This window comes from Maniola hyperantus, chromosome 23, assembly GCF_902806685.2.
Source record: "Maniola hyperantus chromosome 23, iAphHyp1.2, whole genome shotgun sequence".
NCBI lineage: Eukaryota > Metazoa > Arthropoda > Insecta > Lepidoptera > Nymphalidae > Maniola > Maniola hyperantus.
Genome location: NC_048558.1, coordinates 4,662,406 through 4,686,936, shown reverse-complemented (window position 1 = coordinate 4,686,936; position 24,531 = coordinate 4,662,406). Strand labels below are relative to the sequence as shown.

At 38.8% G+C, this 24,531-nt stretch overlaps 2 protein-coding genes across 6 annotated transcripts; one reads left to right on the top strand and one right to left on the bottom strand.

Moving 5' to 3' along the window:
- The first annotated feature begins 783 nt into the window (after positions 1-783).
- Positions 784-5,056, top strand: LOC117993168 (carbonyl reductase [NADPH] 3-like). Of its 3 annotated transcripts, none has more exons than XM_069506654.1 (3): positions 784-932; positions 1,865-2,736; positions 3,321-5,056. In XM_069506654.1, the coding sequence occupies exons 2-3, from the start codon at positions 2,103-2,105 to the stop codon at positions 3,527-3,529; spliced, it is 843 nt and encodes a 280-aa protein (XP_069362755.1). In that variant the 5' UTR covers positions 784-932; positions 1,865-2,102; the 3' UTR covers positions 3,530-5,056. The 3 variants fall into 3 exon arrangements, with proteins under 3 accessions (XP_069362755.1, XP_069362757.1, XP_034836811.1); XM_069506656.1 differs by having other exon boundaries at positions 845-871; XM_034980920.2 differs by having other exon boundaries at positions 917-932; positions 1,999-2,736.
- Positions 4,966-23,806, bottom strand: Cnot4 (CCR4-NOT transcription complex subunit 4). Of its 3 annotated transcripts, none has more exons than XM_034980912.2 (17): positions 23,553-23,806; positions 19,291-19,391; positions 18,370-18,444; positions 17,194-17,307; positions 16,525-16,674; positions 15,885-15,971; positions 15,060-15,249; positions 14,430-14,558; positions 13,933-13,974; positions 13,777-13,846; positions 13,182-13,339; positions 11,958-12,728; positions 10,790-11,403; positions 9,337-9,506; positions 8,672-8,818; positions 7,916-8,025; positions 4,966-7,315 (listed from the first exon to the last, which is right to left on the bottom strand). In XM_034980912.2, the coding sequence occupies exons 2-17, from the start codon at positions 19,321-19,323 to the stop codon at positions 7,050-7,052; spliced, it is 3,126 nt and encodes a 1,041-aa protein (XP_034836803.1). In that variant the 5' UTR covers positions 19,324-19,391; positions 23,553-23,806; the 3' UTR covers positions 4,966-7,049. The 3 variants fall into 3 exon arrangements, with proteins under 3 accessions (XP_034836803.1, XP_069362612.1, XP_069362611.1); XM_069506511.1 differs by lacking the exon at positions 23,553-23,806 and adding an exon at positions 23,359-23,482; XM_069506510.1 differs by lacking the exon at positions 23,553-23,806 and adding an exon at positions 23,066-23,192.
- Positions 23,807-24,531: the final 725 nt, after the last annotated feature.

Genomic DNA, 24,531 nt, shown 5'->3' with positions numbered 1-24,531 from the left:
GACTCATGTGAAACAGGAATGACGGTGTCCCGACGGGAGACCGGTTTTCTAGGGGCCGTGATAGTAAGAATCCCATCCGACGACAGTCTGGATTCCACCGACTCCGGTCGACAACCCTCCGGCAAAGCGTACCTCCTCACAAAATGCCGAGAAATATACCCATCCTCATCCTTTTTCTCCTCATGTTTCCCCTCCACTATGATAAACCCATCCACAGTTTTCACAGTAATCTCTTCCGGAGAGAAATCCTTCGCTTGCAAACATATCTGGTATTTATCCTTTTCTTTTTTTATTGTTGTTTCGTTCCTCCATGGGAAATTTTCCAGCCAATCGATAGAACGTAAAACAACTTCGTCTCCAAATAGGGGTTTTGTAGTCGGCCACAACGACGTCATTTTTGTTTCTATTTTACACTTCTTGGATACCTAGGTTAGGTATTAAGTAATAATTAACAGCACTATGTGATTAGACAAAATAAAGTTCGTACTTAATACTTAACAGCAATATGTAAATGAGACAACATTAAGATCGTTCCTTGTTTGACTTTAAGGTCAGTAGAAATGTAGGTATAACGTCTAGAACGTTCTTGTAATGTAAACAAACAAGCCACCGGGCAGGCCACACTCAATACAAACTCAGCTGATAATGATATGAAATGAAATCAATGAATCATGAAGTGGAATGAATGAATTTTATTGACCAGCTGCCAGTTCTAGTTTACAATGTAAAACAATAGTGTGCTTTCGGCCTTAATCAAACCAGAGATAATGTAGACTGTTATCAACGTAGAGCACACGTAAAGTAAACCTAACTTGGGTGGCTCGTCTGTGGTGGTCTGTGGTTATTTTCTTAAATTTTTATTACAAAAAAGGTTTAAAATAGAAATAGATTTGTGTGCCTAAAGTTATTTTTAAATAATTATTTAATTATAGGTAGGTAATTAAAGTTCTATAATGACTTTTTATAAGTATACTACTACTATTACTATTTACTACTATTATTATTTTCTTCTTCAGAAGAAGAAAATAGTAGGTATTAAAGTCATTGGTTTGGTACAACTCCAGATTCCTATCTACTCTACATAGACCGTATATTCCGCGACAGGTCGAGATAGCAATCGGGGTATGAGGCGGGGGGACACCCCGCACACCCGCATGTCACCCGCGCTTGCACGCACTGGGTTAGCTCGGGTGTGCGGGGTGCTCCCTCCCCGATTGCCATCTCGACCTGTCGCGTACCTACATAGTTTGACGAGGTGTTTTGTGTTAAGATGTCGCTCGGCCTCCTATTCGGGGACTCGGGGTTCGATCCCAGGCACGCACATCTACTTTTCGGAGTTATGTGCGTTTTACTTTTGCCATAGCCTGTATATATCACTTGCTTTAACGATGATGAAGAACATCGTGAGGAAACCTGCATGCCTCCATAATGTTCACAAATGTGTGAAGTCTGCCAATCCACGCTTGGCCAGCGTAGTTAGACCCTTCTCATTCTGAGAAGCGATGGGTTGTTGTTGATGATGATGATGATCTATGTAATCTAACAAACATATGCCTGTCTATTTCCTGCCCAATAAATAATAATCGTATTAATTATCCCTACCCATATAAATGCGAAAGTGTGTTTGTTTGTTGGTTTATTGATTTGTCCTTCAATCACGTCGTCGCAACAGAGCAACGGATCAACGTGATTTTTTTGCATGGCTATAGTTAAAGACCTGATGGACATACCTAGGCTACTTTTTATCCCGGAAAATCAAAGACCAAGACCAAGGGATTTTTAAAAACCTAAATCCACGCGAACGAAGTCGCGGGCATCAGCTAGTAATATACTTACTTTGTAATATAACGTAATTTATTTCAAGTAAAAATTGTACCTCCTGCGGGCCAGGGAGAGTAAATTATCAAATTCGAAGCCTACGTCGCGTCGTATGCAGACAATAACGTTTTGTTATTTATAAGTCCGTACAGAACACCGACCAATTAATGATACTTGTAGTACAGAGAAGCTGTGTGCATAAGATAAAGATTGACCTCGTCTGCTATTATATGAGTTAAATACGCGTACACATAAGTACTTAAAACAAATAAAATAACTTTAAAATGGCTGAAACAGCAGTAGTTACTGGAGCTAATAAAGGTCTCGGTTTCGCCATAGTCAAAGGCCTATGTGAAAAATTCCAAGGGACAGTGTATTTGACATCTCGAGACGAAAAACGAGGCAAGGCAGCCTGTGAAGACTTAAAGAATTTAGGTTACAATCCTGAATACCACCAGCTTGATGTAACAGACGATAAAAGCGTCGCCAAATTCTGTTCTTATTTTCGTTCACAAAACAAAAAGATTGACTTGTTGATAAACAATGCTGGTATATTGTTCCTAAAAGATTCAAAGGAACCGAAGATCTATCAAGCAGAACAAACTTTACACGTAAACTTTTTCGCTTTAGTAAATTTTACCGAAGCAATTCTACCTTTGATAAATAACAAGGCAACTATCCTCAATATAACGAGTTCTTCAGGACATCTATCGAGAATACCTTCAGAGGAATTGAGAAAAAAAATCAACGATCCTAATTTGAATTTGGAAGAATTGAGGGTATTTATGAAAAATTACGTAGAGGCAGTCAAGTTGAACAGAGAGGTCGCTGATGGTTGGGGTGATTCTCCGTACGTGGTGTCGAAAATTGGAGTGAATGCTTACACCTTTCTATTAAATCGACGATTAGCTGACAAGGGTACATAATATTATAAAATAAGTATTTATATTGTAATGTGATTGCGAAGCTGAAGTGGCAATGGGCAGGGCATAGTTCGTACAACCGATAGACGTTGGGGTCCCAAGCTGATGATCATCATCATTCATCAACACATCGCCGCGGACCATTTGCTTACCAAGGGTCTCAAAATGAGAAGGGTTTGGCCATAGTCTACCATGCCAAGTGCGGGTTGGCAGATTTCAATACCGCCCGAGAAAATTATGGAGAACTCTCAACCATGCAGGTTTTCTCATGATGATTTCCTTCACTGTTAAAGCCAATTGATACATAATTGCTTAAAACGCTTATAACTCCGAAAAGTTAGAGGTGCATGCCCGGGATCGTACCCCAGACCTCTCGACTAGTAGGCCGACGTCCACCGCTCGCGCTGTTCCATATAACATACGCTGGCCATACAAGATCGAGTTTACCGTCAAGTTTACAGCATACTTGAAGCGGCGTCCAGTAAACTTGACCGCGGTGTATGGGCTATCAGTTGACTGGGCGCCGCTTCAAGTCCGCTGCAAACTTGATCGATACGTAACTTGAGTAATATTTTCCAGGTATTCTCGTAAACTGCTTCCATCCCGGTTACGTGATGTCGGACATGACCCGAGGGGCTGGCTCCGTGACTCCTGAGCAGGCTGCTGAAGTGGCTCTCAAGGCTGCACTGCAGCCACCAGGCGGAGGGCTGTATGTGTGGCATAATGGTGTGGTTGTACCATGGGATGGACCGGATCCAAGAGGATATATTGATGGAAAGAGTGGTTGAACGCTGTTGAACTTTGGTCAGATTTTATAAAAGACTGAGAAAGAGCCAGTGACGGCCAGACGTTCGTTATTTTATAAAACCTGAAAGTTTCTCTGCGCATGGACCAACACAGGGAGGAACGATCAGCGACACTACGCATAGAAACTTTTAGCTTGTATAAAATAACGAAGGTCTGGTCCTCACGGGCAAGTCCATAAGGGCCTGTTTGACAACTTCCAGTTAAACCTCACAAATTTTAACGTTATGACAATTTTTGTATTGGAAATCTGTCAAAATGATAAAACTGCCCAGGTGTAGATCTATAGTGTATAACGCGTAAAAATTAACTCCTCACGCGCCATTTTAAATTTTTGTGTCAAATTTCATGTCAAAAGTACAATTTTAGTCCTTATTTTAATTAAAGGTGAACCGTGCTTTTGACATGACAGTTGACCCATAGAGTTAAAATGGCGCGTGAGGAGTCAGGTTGTACGGACTATACTTTGATTGTGCTCAGACTCAAGTTTCAGATAAAATGATACAGACTTATTCCAGTGACATAACGTTGTCTATAAAATAAAAGTCAAAATACAGTACCCGCGGCAGAAAATTATGTACATCGGCCTTTAGAATGACATTTCAGCTTTGTAGAGCGTTGTCTCTGTCATTCATACCTATGCAACGTTTTGTCGGTCTCAACGACAGAGACAATGCTCTACAAAACAACTATCTCTTTCTCAAGATCGATGTACATTATTGTCTGCCTCGTACTGCCTACGTCGCTCTAACGATCTCAGCCTATGACCAAGGTGTGCAGAGTGGATTTTTCATTTCCAGTCTGTTCTCATCTTGTTCACACGCGCGCGAGAAGCACTAACATTTCGTATAGCGCTGTCTTTGTCCAGCTCAATTGACCACCATTACACACAAAACGTGCGCGGCCAGGCTGGCGTCACGGTAGTAATAGGTAATTATAATAAACTAGGTAATGCCCGCGACTTCATCCGCGTGGATTTATATTTTCAAAAATCCCGTGGTAACTCTTTGATTTTCCGGGATAAAAAGTACCCTATGTCACTCGCCAGGTCTTCCAGATCCATGTAAAAAATCGGGTCAATCTATTGATGCGTTGCGGCGTAATTAAAGGACAAAACAACAAACAAACACACTTTCGCATTTATAAGATGGGTGGCTATGATGGGAATCGGGGTATGAGGCGGGGGAACGGCCCGCACGTGACCCGCGCTCGCCCGCACCGGGTATCGCGGGGGGTGTGCGGGGCGTTCCCTCCACTGATTCTCTACTTAACCTCTCATTCTTTCGAAGTTTAGTTTTCTGAAAGTTTCATTTCTACCGCGTGTTTATTTGTGTTTTTATTAAAGTGTAAACAATTTGAAATGTTTCTTTTAATTTAGATTAGTATCTGTAGCTCCAGGTGTGTGTATTAAAAGAGTCAGTAATAATACTTCAATTTAATTCTCTCATCAATGGATAGCTCAATGAGGTACAAAACTTAACCATGGAATTGGCATCTTGTTTTAATAATATTATAGAAAAAAATAATTTGATGTAAGAGCCCTAACACACTGGGACGCCGTGGCGACGTCGCTGGCTACGTATCCATGTTACCTCTGGCTACCCATCGTAGTCAAATGAGGCGCTCCGCCCACGTCCGATAATAATAGGTCGCCGATTTTTTGTCGGCAAAAAATTAAACATAGATTTCCATGTTCGCACGCACATGTCCTACAAAAGTCCTACCTACGATTATCGGACCTACAATGTCTGACGTGGGCGGAGCGCCTTAATAGCACAACAATATAATAGTAAATACCTAACACAAGTTACACGCGGGCGTCCGTCCTGGCGATCAGTTGGCCACTGAGTGAGGGAGGTGTAACTAACTTGTATACAAACTACTGGCGACTTGGCTACGCGTCGCCAGGGTATCCAATTTCTACGTAAGTGCCGGTCAGTCGTGGCTATGCTTCCAAGTTGGCGACGTAGCCAAGTAGCTGCTATACATTTCAATACGAATTGTTTGGATACGTAGCCAACGACGTCGCCATGGTGTCCCAGTGTGTTAGCGCCAACGATATGATTAGCGCTCATATAGAAAATAATAATTTGATATAACAGTTTTACGACTTTAAGTATATAAATATATAACGTATATACATATATCTTCAGTCGAGAAAATAAATAATAGAAACGAAATTAAGAAATATGATAAAGTGAGTTTGAGACTGTGAACTAAAATATGAAAATAATGAAATCAGTGAGATATAAGGTGACTACATATGTTACTGCTAGCTTGGCAAGCCAATGAACATTTTGTGCGAGCATGCTTGAACTACAAATATCATCATCATCATGATCAACCCATCGCCAGCCCACTACTGATTACGGGTCTCCTCTCAGAAGAGCTTAGGCCATAGCCTGCCATACCTACTGGCCGATTGCAGATTGGCAGACTTCACACACCTTTAAGAACATTATGGAGTACTCTCAGGCATGTAGGTTTCCTCACGATGTTTTCCTTCACCGTTAAAGCAAGTGATACTTATGATTACTTAAAACATATAACTTGGAAAAGTTAGAAGTGCGTGCCCGGGCTCGAACCTTCGACTTTCCGAATAGAAGGTTCTTAACCACTAAGCTATCACTGCTAGAAATATTCTTTTGAAAAAATTTGATGCAAACATGCAGCATGTATACGAAAGTACTGTAGTTTTTTTTAATAAAAAAAAGTTTTCTTGTGTTTCACAGCCCTGTAAAGCTTGCAGTTACCTGTGTAGCCAGCTAAATATAATTATAATAAAGCTTCATTTACGCCAGAGCAACAGTGCGACATGCATGCCACAGGGCCGCATGGTAAAATGTAGCGAGAATCGTCGACAGACTATCGTACTGTAATATTCCAATCCTGCAGCACGTTGTCTCGCATAAAATAGACTCGCGCATGCTGTTTAAGTCCGCAAAATTAATGTTTTAATTTGTACAGGTATACCGTTTCACCGAAACGTAGGGCGCGAGTTGCGGGAGGGTAATAATTGTGTAATTACGTTAATGAAAAAAATCATCGAAATTGATTATTAGTTTTCGAGATAGTCGCGAACAAACATACATATAGTCCGTACAAAATGAGAACTCGCTCGCCATTTTAACTCAATTTTATGTGTCAATTGTCATGTCAAAAGTATGGTGCACCTTTAAAATAAGGACTAACGATTAAAAATTTTAAAAATTCAAAGTAGCTGTCACCCTCCCGCAATCCGCACCCTATCCTGAGCCGTCTTAGTCAAGCGATACACCCATAGCATGCTGCATTGTCGCATGTTGCGCCGGTGCAAAACGGCCTTACTATTCTTTTCTTTTAAATAAAACAAATAGGTTAATTTATTTTACAAATCCTTTGTTATCATATTTCTCTCGTTAAAATATGCTCTCTTAATACAAAGATTTTTCGATCACATCACCAACGGAAAGAGAATAATAGAAAATATAGTATCCGCTGAGTTTGGGGATTGCACGTGTTTATTTACTTGGCGTCGATGCACTCGGCCGGGTTCTTGGCGGGCGAGAAGCCGGGCGGGAGCGGGATGGCGTTGTAGGCGGCGTTGTGCTGCAGGGGCCACTGCAGCTTCTGCGGGGGCCACTGCCCCACCTTGACGCCGTTGGGCGCCACCTGCAGCTGGTTGAAGCGCGCGAATAGCTCCTGCTGCTGGGCGCTGAGCTCGGGGCGCGGCGGGCTCTTGGCCGCGTTGACGGAGGTGGACATGATGGCGGGGTCCATCTGGGTCCAATCTGAGAACATTGCGGTGTTATTGTAGCCTGAAATGTGGACACTACGCTACTGTGTTAGTATAGTCGCGACATCACATTTCATAATTTACAAGTGTGGAGAGAGAGAAAGGGATAAAAGGGAGAGAGAAAAATGGAAGGGGGAAAGAGACAGATAAGAAAGGTGGAGAGAAAGATAAGAAAGATGGGAGAGAGTGAAGTAACAGAAGTGGAGAGAAAGAGATAAGATAGAGGGTGAGAGAGAGGAGAGATAGGGAAGACAGTAGAAAAGGGGGGAACGGAGAAAGAAATATCATACAATTCCACACAATTTTTTTTTAGTGTGGAAGCACCACATACAACATACTAATAGTCTACCACACCTGCGACCGCAAGTCGTATGTGGATTATGAACACTTTAAATTAAGTTACACGCAAAATGCCATCAGGAAGATAATGGCATACACATTTTGCTGCAGCAAAATTAACCAATGCGCGATTTGTTGAATACGACTGCCAAGGACTGGTTGTGTTTTGAAAATAAATTCTTTCTCATACACACATAACTGAAAATAAATTCTCTTTCATACAACAAACGCGCAAAAGTAATGAAAGTGTCAATACCTTGGTGGTGTGGCTGGTGGCGGGCGGGCGGCGCGGCCATCCCGAACGGGTTCATGTGGCTGAAGCCTGGCGGCGGCATCCGCGACCTGCGCACGCGCTCCATGTTGTCGCTGCCGACCGAAACACTAGTGTTAGAGGTCACGGACAGGACAGTCACTGACTGGCGGATATTATACCGCCTAAGGGCACTATCTCACTAGGACAGCTGTGGTGGCACCAGATCACACTACCTCACCTTGGTTGCACAACCAAGCGGAGAACCAATTGAGTATACTACCTGGACTCCAGGTACCATACATCTGTATAGTACATACATTTTGTTGGTAGCGCCACTATTGCAACTAGTGTCGTAGCGAGATTGGGCACTAAGGCTTAAGCTCTGGTTTCCTAGGATAGTGGTGCCGTTGTGTAACGGTCGTAAAACAGCGGTGAATGACGTCACTTGAACGCTGTCTATGTAAACGAAATGGCGCGGTTTCCTAGAGAGCGGCAATTGACTAAATTTGCCTGGTATTGAACTTCAATAGCCCGTGTAATATTCTATAGTAGCGACCCGCTCCGGCTTCGCACGGGTGGCTTAGTATAATTTCGTAGGGATCTCTAATTTTTTTAAAATAAAATATAGCCCATATCACTCAGGAATAATGTAGCTTTCTACCGGTGAACCGTTTTCAAAATCGGTTGAGTAGTTCCAGAGAATACAAAGAAACTTACAAACTTTACCTCTTTATAATATTAGTATAGAGATTGTCTCACCCGCTAGAGATAGTGTTGAGCATGACTTCCGATTCCATTAGCTCAGCGAGGGCTTTCTGTGTTTCCTTGAAGGGGTCAAAGTCAAGGTCGTCGTCTCCGTCGCCGGCTGCGCGACCCCCGACCTCTGCAGCTCGCAAGTTGCTCATTCTGTCAACAACAAAAATATTGATAAAATTATTCTTCATCTTCATGACAGAAAATTTGGTTGATAACTCCACATTCGCTTCAATATTTTAGATCTAGCTCCCGACCGTGAAAAAAATTGGTGCGTGTATCCGGTATATACAGGAAATAGGTGAGAATTCAGATTAAAAAATGTAAGTCCGCTAAATTGACAACAGCCATCTTGGATTTTTAAATCGACGTCATTTTCGTAATTACCATAAGTCCCGAAAAACCTTGAGTGCTAACTATATTTATTTTGAAAACATTAAATATGGCAGAGCAGTCAGCGAGCAGTCTTTTTTTACGTTGCAAATACGCATCGCATCGCGACGTAGTTTTGTATTTCGGCCCTAAGGCAACGTCTTACGTAGGCGATTCAAAGCGAATGTGATGGCGAATTTCAATGGGTATCGACTGTTTGTACTTTGTTGTTTGATGCGCCACGATTACGTTCGAGTCAATCGTCCTTTTCTCGCGACAGCATTGTGGTGTCACCTCACCTCTGTTTGTGCTCCAATTCGAGCCGCTCCGCGCTCAGCATGCTGTGTTGGTGCGGCATGTGCTCCAGTCGCCGCTCCTCGCCGCGCGACAGCAACAGCCGCATTTGTTGCGCTTTGTAGAAGTCTGTGAAGAACTTGTCCATATTCTCCGCCTGGTAGCGACCTTCACTCTGCACAAAATTTGTAAAATGAGCCAAGGTCCATGGCGTCACCCGGTTCAGGGTCCCGGATGAAAATCAGCGCTATAAGCTCTTGTGTACGTACAAGGCATACAACATTATGCTGAGCTGAAAACTTTTTGGGTTGTGCTACACAGTTTATTCCGGCGCTTCTTCTGATTGGGGCATTTTAACTTTAATGCTCAAGTAGAAGAAGCGCCGGGATAACCAACAATTGGGTTTACCATGTGATGTGTGGTACAATTTAAAAAAATAATCATTTTTCCTTCTTTCTTTCTAAGCAAAATACTCGAAAAAATCTTGGAAATTTTCGCAAACTTTGGCCTTGAATATGATAAACCGTCGAGTTTCTTGCTGGTTCTTCTCGATATCCCTACCGAAAGGCATTCTGAACCAGTGGAAGATACATTTGACTATACAAAAGGACTTGTAAAAGTTTATTTGAAGAAAAAAAAAATTATATTTCTATTTCTATGATTCGCTCGCTCTTTGGACATCAATTTTTATTTTTTATTTTAAATGGAAATTTGATAATTTTAAGAAGTGTGTAGACCCTACCTCCTTAGCGAGCTTTTGGATTCGCTCTTTACAAGAATACTACGGGTAAGACGAACAAGATGCGTGGAGTCGGTATGATCAGATTTTGTTCTGAACTATTTAAGAGGTACTCCAGCTACCAAAACATATTTGACACTTCCATTAAAAATTGAACGTTAGTTTTAATCAGTATGCGTTAAGAAACATTTAAAAACTAATTAATAGCTTTACCAGTGGCATGGTAGTAGAATTTTTGGTAATAAACAAACACTTGGAACCGTCTATAGTCCGCGACATGTCGAGATGGGGACAATCGAGGACGAGGCGGGGGGACGTCCCGCACACCAGCACGTCACCTGCGCCCGCCACGCACCACGTTAGCGCAGGGGCTGTGCGGGGCGTTCCCACCTTTATTGCCATCTGGACCTGTCGCGCACTACAGATTCTTCCAACATTTCATACAAAAATTTTACAAGATCCGGACTGACACTGTATACATACAAAAGTACATTGTAAATGCGAAAGTGATTTCTTTTGTTTATTTGTATTTCAATCGCGCCGCAACAGAGCAACGGATCAGCGTGATTTTTTGCATGGATATAGTTAAAGAAAGAGAATGACATAGACTACTTTTTATCTCGGAAAATCAAGGAGTTCAATCAAATCATCAAAGATTTTATAACGCGGAAAAAGTCGCTGATATCAGCTAGTTTTAGTTAATCCAAAAATAAACTTACAGCAGATTGTGTGTCGTAGCCATTGATGAGGCCGCTCTGCATCTGTGCTTGATTCTGCATCGCCATTTGTTGGTTGTGCATCAAGTATCCCATCGCATTTGCCATAGAACTTCCCATTGAGTTTGCCATAGAATTTCCCATTGAGTTTGCCATAGAACTTCCCATTGAGTTTGCCATTGCACTTCCCATAGAATTTGCCATTGAACTGCCCATGGAATTTGCCATTGAACTGCCCATGGAATTTGTCATTGGACTGCCCATAGAATTTGCCATTGGACTGCCCATTGAATTTGCCATTGGACTGCCCATTGAATTTGCCATTGGACTGCCCATTGAATTTAACATCGAATTGCCCATAGAATTTGCCATCGAAGTTCCCATTGAATTTGACATCGAATTACCCATTGAATTCCCCATAGAGTTGCCCATGGAATTCGCCGATAAACTGTTCGAACCCATGGAATTTGCCATTGTGTTTGCGGAAAGGGAGTTTGCGGTCATATTGGACATTAAATTTGCTGACATTGTGTTTCCTAAAGAGCTTGCGCCCATTGAATTGTCTACTCTCATACCGAACGGTGGAAGCATATTGTGATTTGGATGATAATTAGCACCTGAAAACATACAGGTCACATGTACTATTGCGTTCAACAAGTTAAAATTATTTCCCAATAGCTCACCAAGGAATAACAGTGTTGCCAAAAGCTACCAAATTATCGGGAGATGATTTGTATTGTCCAAATCGGTAATTAAAATGGGGGATCATTCACATCAATAGAAAACAATCGCTAAGTTGCCAATTCATTCTGATGAGACTACAGTCTCTTCAATTCTGACTTTAGAGAATTAAAAAAAAAAATACTAACACCTTTTCTTCAAAATTAGGGCAATTTTTAGAGAAAAGCATGTGGTTTATATGGTGCGACACAAAGCACTCAAATTATCTCCCGATTTCTGCTGATTTTTAGTTGCCATTTCTTTTGCAATAATGAGGATAAATAAAATATTTCCTTAACCCCAATTTGGTCAGTTTTAATAGTAATTATGTATCACATTGCTAGGAGCATATAGAATGTAAAAGTAAAGAAAACAAAGAAAGTCGCTATGAAAATAGGTGTTCTAGAGGCTTTAAGGTTAAATAGCAAGCGATTCTGGTAAAACCTCTTACCTAATAATTCACTAGCAGCTTCAAGTCCTATACTAGAGGTGGGCATATTGTAGTGTTTGGGTTCCATCATGACGTTGTGTTGGCGGGCCAGCATGTCGTTCTGTCGGAGTAACATGTTGCTTCGGTTGCGTTCCCTCATCAACATTTCCTTCTGCTCCATGAGATTGTGGTTAATTTGACTAATCTGCCTATCGTTACCTAGATACATTGAATCCCTGTCTAACAACCCGTATCCGTTAACAAGGGGGCTCTTCATTTGAGGCATGAGATGGTTGTTATCCACGAGCCCTGCTAGCATTTCTCTATGCCTCTGCATCATCATAACTTCATTATTTGCATCGTTTAATAGATTGTGAGTGTTGTCATCTTCCAGTAAACTGTGATCACTGTTGTCTAACAGATCATGGTTTTCTAACAAGCTGTGTCTATCTGATTCTAACTCGTCCAGTTCGTTGGATAGGTAGCTCTGTGTGTCGTTTTCGAAAACTGAGTTTTGTGATTTAGTTATAATATTGCTTTGTTCCTGTTGTGTTTTACTTTCGTATGTCTGTGTTTCCCTGATTTCATTTGTGATGCTATTGCTATTCCTCTGTTTGGATTTGCTGTCGGATTTGCTCTTCTTGCTTGTCTGTCCGTTCGTGTGGCTGGTGTCCTTATTACTTTTGCTAGGTTTGCTGTCGATGTGGTTCTCTTTGCTATTTTTCGTTTGAGACTGTGATCGTAGCTGTGTTGGACTGGATGATTCTGACGTTCCGTTTTCATGTGACTTAACTGGAAGGATATTTTATTAATACTTTATCACTGCGATTTAATAACATACAGAGCATTGAGAATGTTCAGTTTACAAATAATTTTTAGTTTTTTCGTTTAATCTAGACTTTTTGGCCCATTTATTCCAACCCCGAAGTCATTTACAAGCAAAATAGTCTATAATTGTACTAAAATTTCATGTACAATTTGTGTTCAAATATGTCATTCATAATATGTCCGTAAGAATACAAATTTTCTAGCCTAGAACAGCTTAAAACTGTGCTTAAAATGAGTCCAAAATAACTATTCGTAATTTCGACCAAACTACATATACACTATAGCTACAGTCAAGTTTCATTCAGTTTTTTAGCTCCTCCTATAAAATTTTATTTCGTGCAATTACACCGATTTCGCTAGGTAATTAATTATTGTCACATGACCTAGGACTTTTTCACTAGGCTGGACTATACTCACCCGACTGCTGTGGCTTGGGGCTGGACTGTTTTCTGGCGGGGCTGTCTGAGGGGGGTGAGGAGCCAAGACTGGGCCATGCCTCCTTTCCATTGCTATTGCTGACTCCGTTACTACTGTTACCATTACTATTGCTGCCGTTGCCCGAATCTTTCTTTGATCTGCAAAAATTTTTTGAGACAAGGCTCATTTTAATTGGTAGTTCGCAGCATTCATGGACTACCCGGAGGTGAGCTAATGACTAATTAAATACGCCAGTCTAAAACATGTGAAACACACTGTTTGTCTAACACACTGATGTGTTTTGTCTAACACACCGATGTGTTTTGTCTAACACACTGATGTGTTTTGTCTAACACACTGATGTGTTTTGTCTAACACACTGACGTGTTTTGTCTAATTATGCCCGACTACCTTTAGACGCACGACGGCGTACTAGCCAAGTTCAATGTTTTCTCACTTTCTTTTCTATCTAACTAAATAAGGTAAATCAAAATACTTTTCAGTCACCACTTTGACAGTTAGAAATCATAAAGTTTTTTGTGAAAACCTTTTTGTACAAAAATAGGTTGCCTAGGCAGAACTTTTGAATACTAACTTAGATGTGCTGACTACATTTCCTTGAGACGATGTGGCCACTGTTGTCGGTATAAAGTTCGACTGATTACCTGCAACAGACAAAGCCAAATTATAACAGATATTCAAATTCATTCAAGACTCCTTAAAATGGATGAAAATCAAAACTTTTACTCACCATCTTTAGAACTACCCTTTTCTGCATTCGTACTAGAATTACCTGCAAAACAAAAATGTCAATATAAATCATATCACGTTGTCTGGCTTGATGGGTTTTTTTTAACTTTAGGGTTCGTTTCCACTGTATTCCGGAAGCGCAGAACAATGATGTCACATCTTAATAACATTTATTCAAGTTTTTAGAAATGGAGAAGGCAACCCACTGTAATACAGTGTTTACTAGTGCAGGGGTTGCCCATTCAATTAATCATCCTTTTGGTTATTTATTCCCTATCTTTGGTTATTGCACCTTACCCTTTGGGTATTGCACCTTAGCACAGAATATTTAATAGTACCTTACAGGTAACCTTAAAAGGCCTTTTAACTGAAGCGAACCGATGCAAAACATGTGCTTCCTTATTAAAAAATTTAAATATTTGACAGATGAAACCGAGAGTTTCCTCACTCTAGTTCACTCCCCTGGTCAACACCAGCTGGCCCTAGCGTGTGACTTACCGTCGGTGGCGTGCTTGTCGTCGGGGCGGTCGCGCTGCGCCTGCAGCAGCTGCTGGTGCAGGCGCCGTTCGTACACTTGGTGCAGCCCGGCATGCATTTCTTCCTTAGTAAACGACGCCTTCGAATCACCTGCAAAAACAATTTTTGGCTGAATTTCACCCTTATATTTGGATGTAGTTGAGTCATATATAAAATATTAAGCCGAAATTAAAGTGAATATTTGGCAGATTTGGGCCGAATATTTAGCTGAATTTAAGCTGAATATTTGGTTACATTTTTAACCAGAATATTTGGTTCATTTGAATTGAATATTTAGCTGAAGTCGAATATTTGGTTGAATTTGAGCCGAATATTCGGCAGATTTTGAGCTAAATATTGGGCAGGACTGTAAACCGAACATTTGGCTTAATTTGAGTCAATTATTTAGCTGAAATTAAATCGAATATTTGGCTGAATTTAAACTAAATACTTGCTGAATATAGCCCCATTATTAGGTTAAATTTTAGCCGAATATTTAACTGAAATTAAGACGAATATTTGGGCACGCTGAATTTAACACGAATATTTGGTCACAACTGGATTTAAGACAAATATTTGGGCACAACTGCGCCAAATGTTGGTCTGAATTACCTAGCTCGTGCAGGTACATGCAGTCGGGCTTGGGGCAGGGCTGGTTCTTCATGAAGTTGGCGCAGTACTTGGTGGTGCCCAGCGAGCCCTTGAGCACGCGGCCGTCCAGCGTCACGTTGTTGACGCCCTGTATGGCGCGCAGTGCGTCCGCTGGCGACACGTACGTTACGTACGCTGATGCTGACGGACCCTGGCCAATCACAACCATTCCTTTACTCACTATTACCAATCTCTATCTAAAGGAGAATGTGACTAACTGACTTACATGTTAACGTACAGCTCAAACCGCTGGTTCTAGAAACTTGAGATTTTGAGAAATTTCGAAAAATTTGCTAGTCAGTCAATGGGGCCGATTCTCTTGTACACAATCTCTACACTAAACTAAAATGACCCATCTAAATCTATCTGTCATAATGTTGCTTGCGGAAAAGGATAGCACTAGATTTAGACCTGTTAATTTAGTTTAGTTTAGAGATTGTGTACAAGAGGATCAGCGCCATTATATTCTAATAAATAATTGAAACAAAAATCCATTTTAAAACCTTTAAAAGGGCAACAGTTTAGGACATGGACTGATAGCGGAAACTTCATAGGTTCAAATCTAAACAGTTGTGCGATTGTAGTAGGCACTTTTAGCATATGTTCTAGGCTATCTATTGAAGCGAAGATTATTTGAAAGGTGATCAAATATCAAGTCATCTGTCAAAGATATAAGATTGGTGTGGTGGTCACATCTCCACTTTAGTGGACACGGAGCTTTACAGGAAGGGCAAAAGGGAAATTGGTAATTTTTAACGCAGTCATTTGTGAAAATAATAGTCTTACCTGTGTCCCTGCATATGACGTACTTTGGTTTATAACTACTTTGTGTATTTTGCCATATTTCCCAAAGTACTCTTGCCGTTTTAGGATCTGTATAACAGAAAAAATAATTCGACTTTAATGGAAGAAAAAAAATTAAACAGGGATACTATAGTGAAAGTATTTTAACTAATTACTTATTAAAACTGCAATTCAATACACACTCAAAAAATATCATCAAATTTTTTGGACCCAGTGGTCCAGTACTTTGACAGAGTAAAATGTTGCATAATCGATGATGCCCACGACTTCATTCGTATCGATTTAGGTTTTCAAAAAACTTGTGGGAACTCTTTGATTTCCCAGGATGATTTCGTTTCTTGAATGCGAGCTAACTCTGTATATTGTATATGATACCCGCAAGTTCGTCCATATGGATTTTGGTTTTTCAAAACCCCATGGAAACTCGATTTTCCGAGACAAAAAACAGCATATGTCCATCCCTGGGATACAAGCCAACTTTCGTCAAAATTGGTAAAATGGATGGACCGTGAATAGCTAGCTAGACAGATGGACACACTTTCACATTTATAATTTTAGTATATAGATAACATGTCACATTTCAAGTAACTTTTGTAATACTTACAAGGTACATAGGACTTACCTCTGGGTCGGCTAGACGAACAGGCAGCCCTACAACGAACACAAGGTTGTTTTGCACGACACGAACGTTCGCGAGCGCTCGCCGCGACTCTAAGGTCTTGTTGCGACGCTTCTGCTCGCGTGCCTTCTTCTCCGTCTTTATTGCAGCAACCTAGACAAACATTACAAGTTTTAACACAACTCAAGATCTAGTTTTATTTTAGCGTTTAAACTATCGTGATTGATATCTATCTATATATAAAAAGAAAAGCTGACTGACTGACAGATTTATCAACGCACAGCTCAAACTACTGGATGGATCGGGCTAGAATTTGGCATGCAGATAGCTATTATGAATTAAAGGATTTTTGAAAATTCAATCCCTAAGGGGGTAAAACAGGGGTTTGAAATTTGTGTAGTCCACGCGGAATGAGTCGCGGGCATAAGCCAGTTATAAATATAAATGCCTCAGCATAGCGTGCCTTCCGTGTTGAGTTGAAAAATGTACACTTATTATTTGGTCCAAATAAATAAATTTAAAAAAAAATGCAAAATTTTGGCACCATTATGACCTGTGCATGATAATGTCAAAATTGAACAAAATTTTGACATTATCATGCACAGGTCATATATGAAAATATATCTGAGGTACCAGATGCCCCAACACAGATTACCTGTTATAAATAGTTACCTGCTCTTGGCTGAGAGGAGTGAAGTCTGCCGGGTTCTCGGGGTAGGCCTTCCGGCACGCGGGGCAAAGCCCGTTCTCGCCCTCCCGAATACGATTCCAGCAAAACCTGCATATCTGGACAACGGATTTACTGATCAAAAAAGATAACACACCATATTCAATCACACATATTAATATTATTGAATATCAGTCATCATCTTAGACTGCATCATCACTTACCACCAGGTGAGATTGCAGTCAAGGGCTAACTTGTATCTGAATAAAATAAAAATCTCTAGGAGCAAAAACGAGATTTTAGCTGATATATGGAAATCTCCTTGAACTTTTTATAAACTATATTAAAGCTGATAGCGCTGGTATAGAAGTTGAAATTTACAATGCAGTTTTGTGTTACATATCGTCATTACATTAAAAGTTGGGATAAATAATATACTTATTGGTGATTCCGAGTTGTAATTAGATTAAATACCAAAAAAACGTCAAAATCACGAAAAGATTGGAAAACTCAAAGGCTGTGGAACTCAAAATCATGTACTAAATCCCTGGTTTCATTTTACGATAGCATGCCTCTTCCACCCTGTATATTCTCACAAATTGATGTTGATATGTAACGGTACAAAGATATAGAATATTTACATGATTATGGCGTCGATTCTGATGTTTTTCTGTAAACTAAATTTACACACAACTGGCACCTAAAATCGCGAGGTTTGACAGTACTAAATTAAATTAGGTTGGTCTGTCCTTTTCTCATTACATTGGCAAGAAAAAGATGCGAGCACTTACTCTAAAATGTATTTGCTCTTAGAATTAGTACCAAGTGGGTAAGCTGTGATAGCCTTGTGGTTAGGACGTCCGCCTTCTAATCGGAGGTCGGGGGTTCGATCCCGGGCACACACCTCTAACTTTTCGGAGCTATGTGCGTGCGTTTTAATTAATTAAATATGACTCGCTTTAACGGTGAAGGAAAACATCATGAGGAAACCTGCATGCCTGAGAGTTCTCCATAATGTTCTCAAAGGTGTGTGAAGTCTACCAATCCGCAAATGGCCAGCGTGGTAGACTATGGCAGAAAATCATCTCACTCTGAGAGGAGACCCGTGTTCTGTAGTGAGCCGGCGATGGGTTGATCATGATCATGATGATGATTAGTACCAATATATTATAATATCTCACTTGATAGCCACATGTGCACGGGTAGAAATGGAGATCGTCCACCTCCAGGGGCTCCATACACAGGGGACATTCCACCTGAAACAGAGTACCACGTGGTATCCATCATCCATACTGCACAATGTGTACATACAGTACGTGGCAGAAAGTACTGTACATCGGCCTTTCGAATGACATTTCGGCTTTGTATGTGCTGCAAACCGGTTTCATTAGAAAGGCAATAATGAAAAGATGGTTTTAGACAAAAAAATTAGGAACATTCTTTTTTTAGCATAGTAGGTATGCCAGGTATCCGCTAGTAATACTATAAATGCGAAAGCGTCTATCTGTCTGTCTGCTAACTTTTCACAGCCTATTCATTTAACTGATTTTATTAACGGGTATAACGGTGTTAATAGTAAAGATTTAAGGTTAAAAAATAAAACTATATACACACAAATAATTTCGCAACCGAATTATAACTCGTAAATAATAAAATCTATTTATGGTGTGTCAGAATAGGCCACACCCACCAATCAAAAACTGGTAACTAATCTTTATAGATTTCTTATTAATATTCATGGGAAACTACAGTTAGGTGAATTTATAACTTGATATGGTGGCCTAGTCTGGGTCAAAACAAACACTACTAAAGGACATCCAGTGGCGTGCAGCTCATAGAAGCATAAACGCACTGCTTACCCTTATTGTAATAAATCAATGCTTATTTTTTATTATAACCTGTTGAAAATAAGTTTATACCTAAATGCATACCCTGGCTTGAACTCTTGTGCACGCCACTGAGAACATCTATAGTACGCGACAGGTAGGGATGGCTATCGGGGAGGGAACTATACTATGGGTATGGGGAGCGAGCGCGTACTATACATAATATGGTTGAAATAGGTACATGTACGATCTGAAAGAAGTTAGAAGCTTGTTTACCTGCTCCTCTCCACTCTGGTTCAGCACTGACATCCTAGCCCCTAGAGCTAATTGTTCTGTACCTTTCAGGGAAACCGAACAAATACCTCCTCACCCTCGACCTGCAAAGAAATAACCATATAATAAGTATAACTCTTTTCTCTTATAGTACACTAATTATTCATACTATCCATACCAATATTATAAATGCGAAAGTGTGTCTGTCTGTATGTCTGCTAGCTTTTCACGAATCAACCGTTCAACCGATTTTGACAGGTACAGAAATAGCTTGCATCCCGGGGAAGGACATAGGCTACTTTTTATCCCGGAAAATTGAAGAGTTTCCACAGGATTTTTAAAAACCTAAATCCACCCAGACGAAGTTTTGTTACAGAGATAGCTTGAATCTTACAGATGGATATAAGCTATTTTTTATCCTGGACAGTCAGAGTTGACAAGGTTTTAAAAATCTAAATCCACATGGCCAAAGTCACAGGTATTACTAGTGTTTCAATAAAATAATCCTTAATTTATTAAGTAGAACGAACGGAAATATAAATAGGTACATAATATTATTAAAATCAAAACATAAGCAACAGAACCTTCCTAACAAGTTTGTAGTGTTAGGTATTTGATAAGATGAGCGCAATCATCTCCAGGAATTATGTAATGTGATATTAGAAAGGCATCTGCAACATAGCAGGGGTCAACACTTGCCATTTTTAACTCATATTACTATGTTTGATCAAGCATGTATCATGAAACTAGCTGATTTATGCAACTTTGTTTGTTTGTAATTGATAAACTCTGAAACTACTGACCTGATTTTAATAATTCTTTCACCATTAGAAAGTTTGTTTGTAGAGGGTAATCCCTGAAACTATTGAACCGATTTTGAAAATTATTTCAGCAGTAGAAAGCTACACTATTCCTGAGTGACATACACAGGCCTCTGTGTATTTTTGTATTGTGTATATTTATTATTTTATTTTCCAAACAATTAGAGATACCTACCAAAATTATAATACCTAAGCTACAATTATTTTTGTATGGATCTCTTTCTTTGTTTAAAATCATCAATTAATTATTGTATTAAACTTATTAATAACCAATATTGGTTTTAAGGCGAAATTTAATACTGCTTAATTTTTAAAGTAAGTTAAAAAGTTAGTTAAAAACTAACTAAATTTTTTAAAGTTAGTTAAAAACTAAAGTTATTTTTTTAAAGATTGATAAGAAATCTAAATTAATTAGTACAAATTGGTTATAGATTGCTTTTCCTATACTTCAACTGTATATGTATAATTAACCTGTGGCCCTACCGCGGTTGTTTGACAGCTACAATGTCACGATCGCAATCAGCTCTGATTGGTTAATGCTCGCTCACTATTGGCTACAATGCATTGTTGCAACAAGAATCGCACAAATTCAGCCAATCAGAACAATTGAGATTGTAATAATGATTGATGCAGGTTTTAGACAATCGCCCTACTGTGTAAAACATTAAAGTCTTTGTGTAAATAATTGGGTGATAACAAAAAGAATATTGACTTCTTCAAACTAATTTGATATTGTTGTTTCTACATTGCTGCTTCACTGAGTGATATCAAAATATTTTTTCATAGAAAACCTTCAATAGATTAAAGATAAATGTCAAATGAGCTTTGCGGCTATAATTCGGCGCAGATCACTGAGACAGCGAATCATCCTGCTAGGCAGGTCTTGAACCCTCATAGCTTTAATTTAAAATTAACAAACTATGAAAGCATACCCTGGTCCATTACCAGGAACATTATATTATAAGGGCAAAAGAAAACAGTCACAAGTTGTAAGACAAAATCGGTTATAACTTGTATAACAATTAAAACGATAGCCTCAATAGCTCAACGGGTAAAGGAGTGGGCTGAAAACCGAAAGGTCGACGGTTCAAACCCCGCCCGTTGCACTACTGTCGTACCTACTCCTAGCACAAGCTTGACGCTTAGTTAGAGAGGAAAGGGGAATATTAGTCATTTAACATGGCTTATATTCTTTCTAAAAAAAATTACAAAGATGTAGTAGTAGTCATCATCATAGTTAAAATCTCGTTCCCTTAGTAAGTTGTACAAGAAAGAATCTGGAAATTCACCACAAGATTCCCAGGATACTCTTACTACTATGTGATTGATGGAAAGGGGTCACAACCCTTAGCAATGAAGAATATGATGCAGAGAAAGAGATGTAGTGATAAAAAGCTAAGGTCCTTAACAGTTAGTGTTATTTTTTTCATTCAGCTGGTTAATAATATAACATGTTGTATGTTGATTGTAATCATTGTAATTGATGTTGGTTTAAAAGTATAAGGTTTCAGTGATTTAAAAAGAGAAAAATTAAATTGAGTACTGGTTTAGACTTGAAATGGGTCAGTTGATGAAAAGCTAGTGTGGAACTCAGTTTATTTTGGATTAGCAACAATCTCTATGTAGACATACTAGACAGGTCATTCTTCACCACAGACCACCACCTATAGACGCCTAATAGCCGACGGACACCCGCAATCGCCAAGCTTAGGCAGTTGCTTAGCATAAAAGTCGGCCCACGCTCGTTCGGTACCCTCATTCCGCACATTGTCTAGATTACATGACTTCTGAGTCCACCAATCACAACAAAGCATTCTCCCCTGTCCCCTGCCAACGTTTAACGGTTTTGTTTTCATATAAAACCTTGTAAAAGTCTACTTTAGAGATTGAATTCCCTGTGTTCTGCACAAAAACTTTAGTGGACTACTTGTTTTTGCTTAAAACTTTATGTCTAGCGTCATACTAATTTGGATAGTTTCATAGAACTTGATTTGTTTGAAATAGCCCTTCTATAGATACTGTTGTTTAGTTTAGTGAGCTAGTCTTAGATGTAATATGAATAAAGGGCATGATCAAAATAAAGAGATTGTAACACAATGAAAACAATTAGTTAAATGAAGTGAAGAATATGACTATGGTATTTTATTTTGAAAGGCTGTCCTTATCATGTTACTAAGGATTTGGCAGTTACTTTTGCATTTGTGAAGAACATTTAACTGATTACATGGGTATGCATAGTATGGGAACTTGTACTTCTTTTCACTTGCTAATGAATGAGTTTAACATAAAAGTATTTATTCTAATCATGTCTATGGTAATGACTGATATGTATGGTTTGCATAACTTGTTGTAATTTGTTATTAGTAAGCAAGTTGTTATTAATGATAGAAAAACTGTCTTTACTAGTGTTTATTAAATTAATTTTTAGTATGCAAATGTGTCATTTTTTATTTCACAATTTTCATCTCTTCACTTAATTTAGTTTTTTTAATGTGACTAATTGAATACCTGTAAATGATGTTTTTATAGTGTTCAAAATATAATATTTATTACCTTCTGTTAAAATAAATTGCTTAAGTGTTAGGAACTGAGAAAATTGTTGTTTTAATTTTTTTGCTAAGATTTTAAACAAGTTTTTTTTACTTTAGCTACCCAGTCATATTACTTCAGTTTTTGTACAATGTTTATATTATTTTAATCATCAATCAATTTTAATTAGTTTAGGTGAAAGCATAGACTTATTATTCTGAGTCTTATTTTTATTGTTTCTTGCTTATCTTTGACTGATAATGTTTTAAGAAGAAAATCATGCAAAACATCAGGATAATAATATAATTGTTATATGGCATGCCTTTTGTTTGTTCATGAATCACTATAGTTTCTTTGGACAATAACTTTACCACACAGTACATAGGACAATAAAACTAAGGTAAGAATTGAAAAAAACCATAAGATACCTTACAAAGATTACATACAACAAAGAATTTATTCAGAAAACTGCCTGGAGCTCTGTACAAAGTAAATAAGAGTTTATAAGATTTAACTTAAAACTTAAAGATAAAGTGATTGCAACAGTGACTCAACCAAGGTTTGACAAGTTCACAATTTGACATTTTATTGTGGAAAAAACAAGTCAATCCACCTATTCTAGGAGGGTCTGCAAATAATCTAAAAACATTCAATCGCTCATAGAAACATCAAAATAACAAAGTAGAACACTCGTACACCGTTTACGTAGCGTTTTACATACCTACTATTACGCTAAAGGTACGTCGGCCAGCTGCCATCCAAAGAATATGTGGCATTAGTCAAACTTTCATTTCGTACAAGGATGCACTAAAAATAATTATAAACACTCGAGGCATAAAATATTACATCTAGAAACCTTTACACTATAGTAACGTTGACTGATTCCATTTTTGGAGAAAATAAATCGATGTTTACCTTACGTCTTCTCTCAATGGAAATCTTTTTTCTTGCAGAATCAAGACTGCTAACCCTTCCGCTAGAGATGAAGATGAATCCTCTAGAACGAGCCTACAATGCGGATCACGATTCAATTTAAATTAAAATGCAAAGCTGAAATAAATACAACTGTCCCGAAGATATTTTCTGCGAGTTACTATACATTTGTTTTATGAAATGGCCTAATCTTTTTAACAAGATTCCGTTCTGTGATTCCATAGACAAGTACATTTTGTTTTTTAATTTCGAAAAATGAATGATTTTTGTTCCCCGTTTTGATTTTGAGAAAAGAAAAAGTAAATAATTGTATCTTAAAATTTAAATTATTATTTATCAATTTTATTAAACTAATGTAGATAACCTAGATAACTATCTAGTTACTTCAATTTATTAAAAAAAATTTGGAAATTCATAAACATTGGATTTTTATCATCTGTGGAAAATATTCGATTTTTTATAATGGCAGCACTGACAAAAGGACAGATAATTTATAAAATAAAGCTTGAAATGCACTAGCAGTTTTCTGAAGGTCAACAAACACAAAAATACCATAACCAATAGAGACCACCGTCAATACAGAGTATAAATTGCTTTTGCTTTTATGATGACGTTACGAAAGTATGATAACGTCACGAAAGTATGATGACGTAAGCGTGGCCTCAGAACTCAGCTCAGAACAAATACCTACCTACCCCTGCATTTGGCATTCCTTCTGTGTAGCAGAGTATAAAAGTAGGATGACAACGATTTTTGATTTTGTACAAAGGATTTCCATATTCATTTCAATTTCGATATAATATTGTAAAACACTGAAATTTGTATAGGGAGGTCTTGTTTTTATACGTATCGTACCAGGTACGTATAAAAACAAAACTAAATATTATTATGATGAATCGCCCTACGTTAGTACCTACGCCGATAAGGCAAAAGTAAAAAAACCGGCTAACCGCTAAATGCG

Coding starts and splice junctions, on each gene's coding strand:
- Cnot4 (XM_034980912.2), bottom strand. CDS start 19,323: ATGTCAGTGCTGAACCAGAGTGGAGAGGAGCAG. Junction 13,975..14,429: donor CGACAAGCACGCCACCGACG/GTAAGTCACACG, acceptor TTTGTTTTGCAG/GTAATTCTAGTACGAATGCA. Junction 9,507..10,789: donor GCTACGACACACAATCTGCT/GTAAGTTTATTT, acceptor AATTTTGTGCAG/AGTGAAGGTCGCTACCAGGC.
- LOC117993168 (XM_069506654.1), top strand. CDS start 2,103: ATGGCTGAAACAGCAGTAGTTACTGGAGCTAATAAAGGTCTCGGTTTC. Junction 2,737..3,320: donor TCGACGATTAGCTGACAAGG/GTACATAATATT, acceptor AATATTTTCCAG/GTATTCTCGTAAACTGCTTC.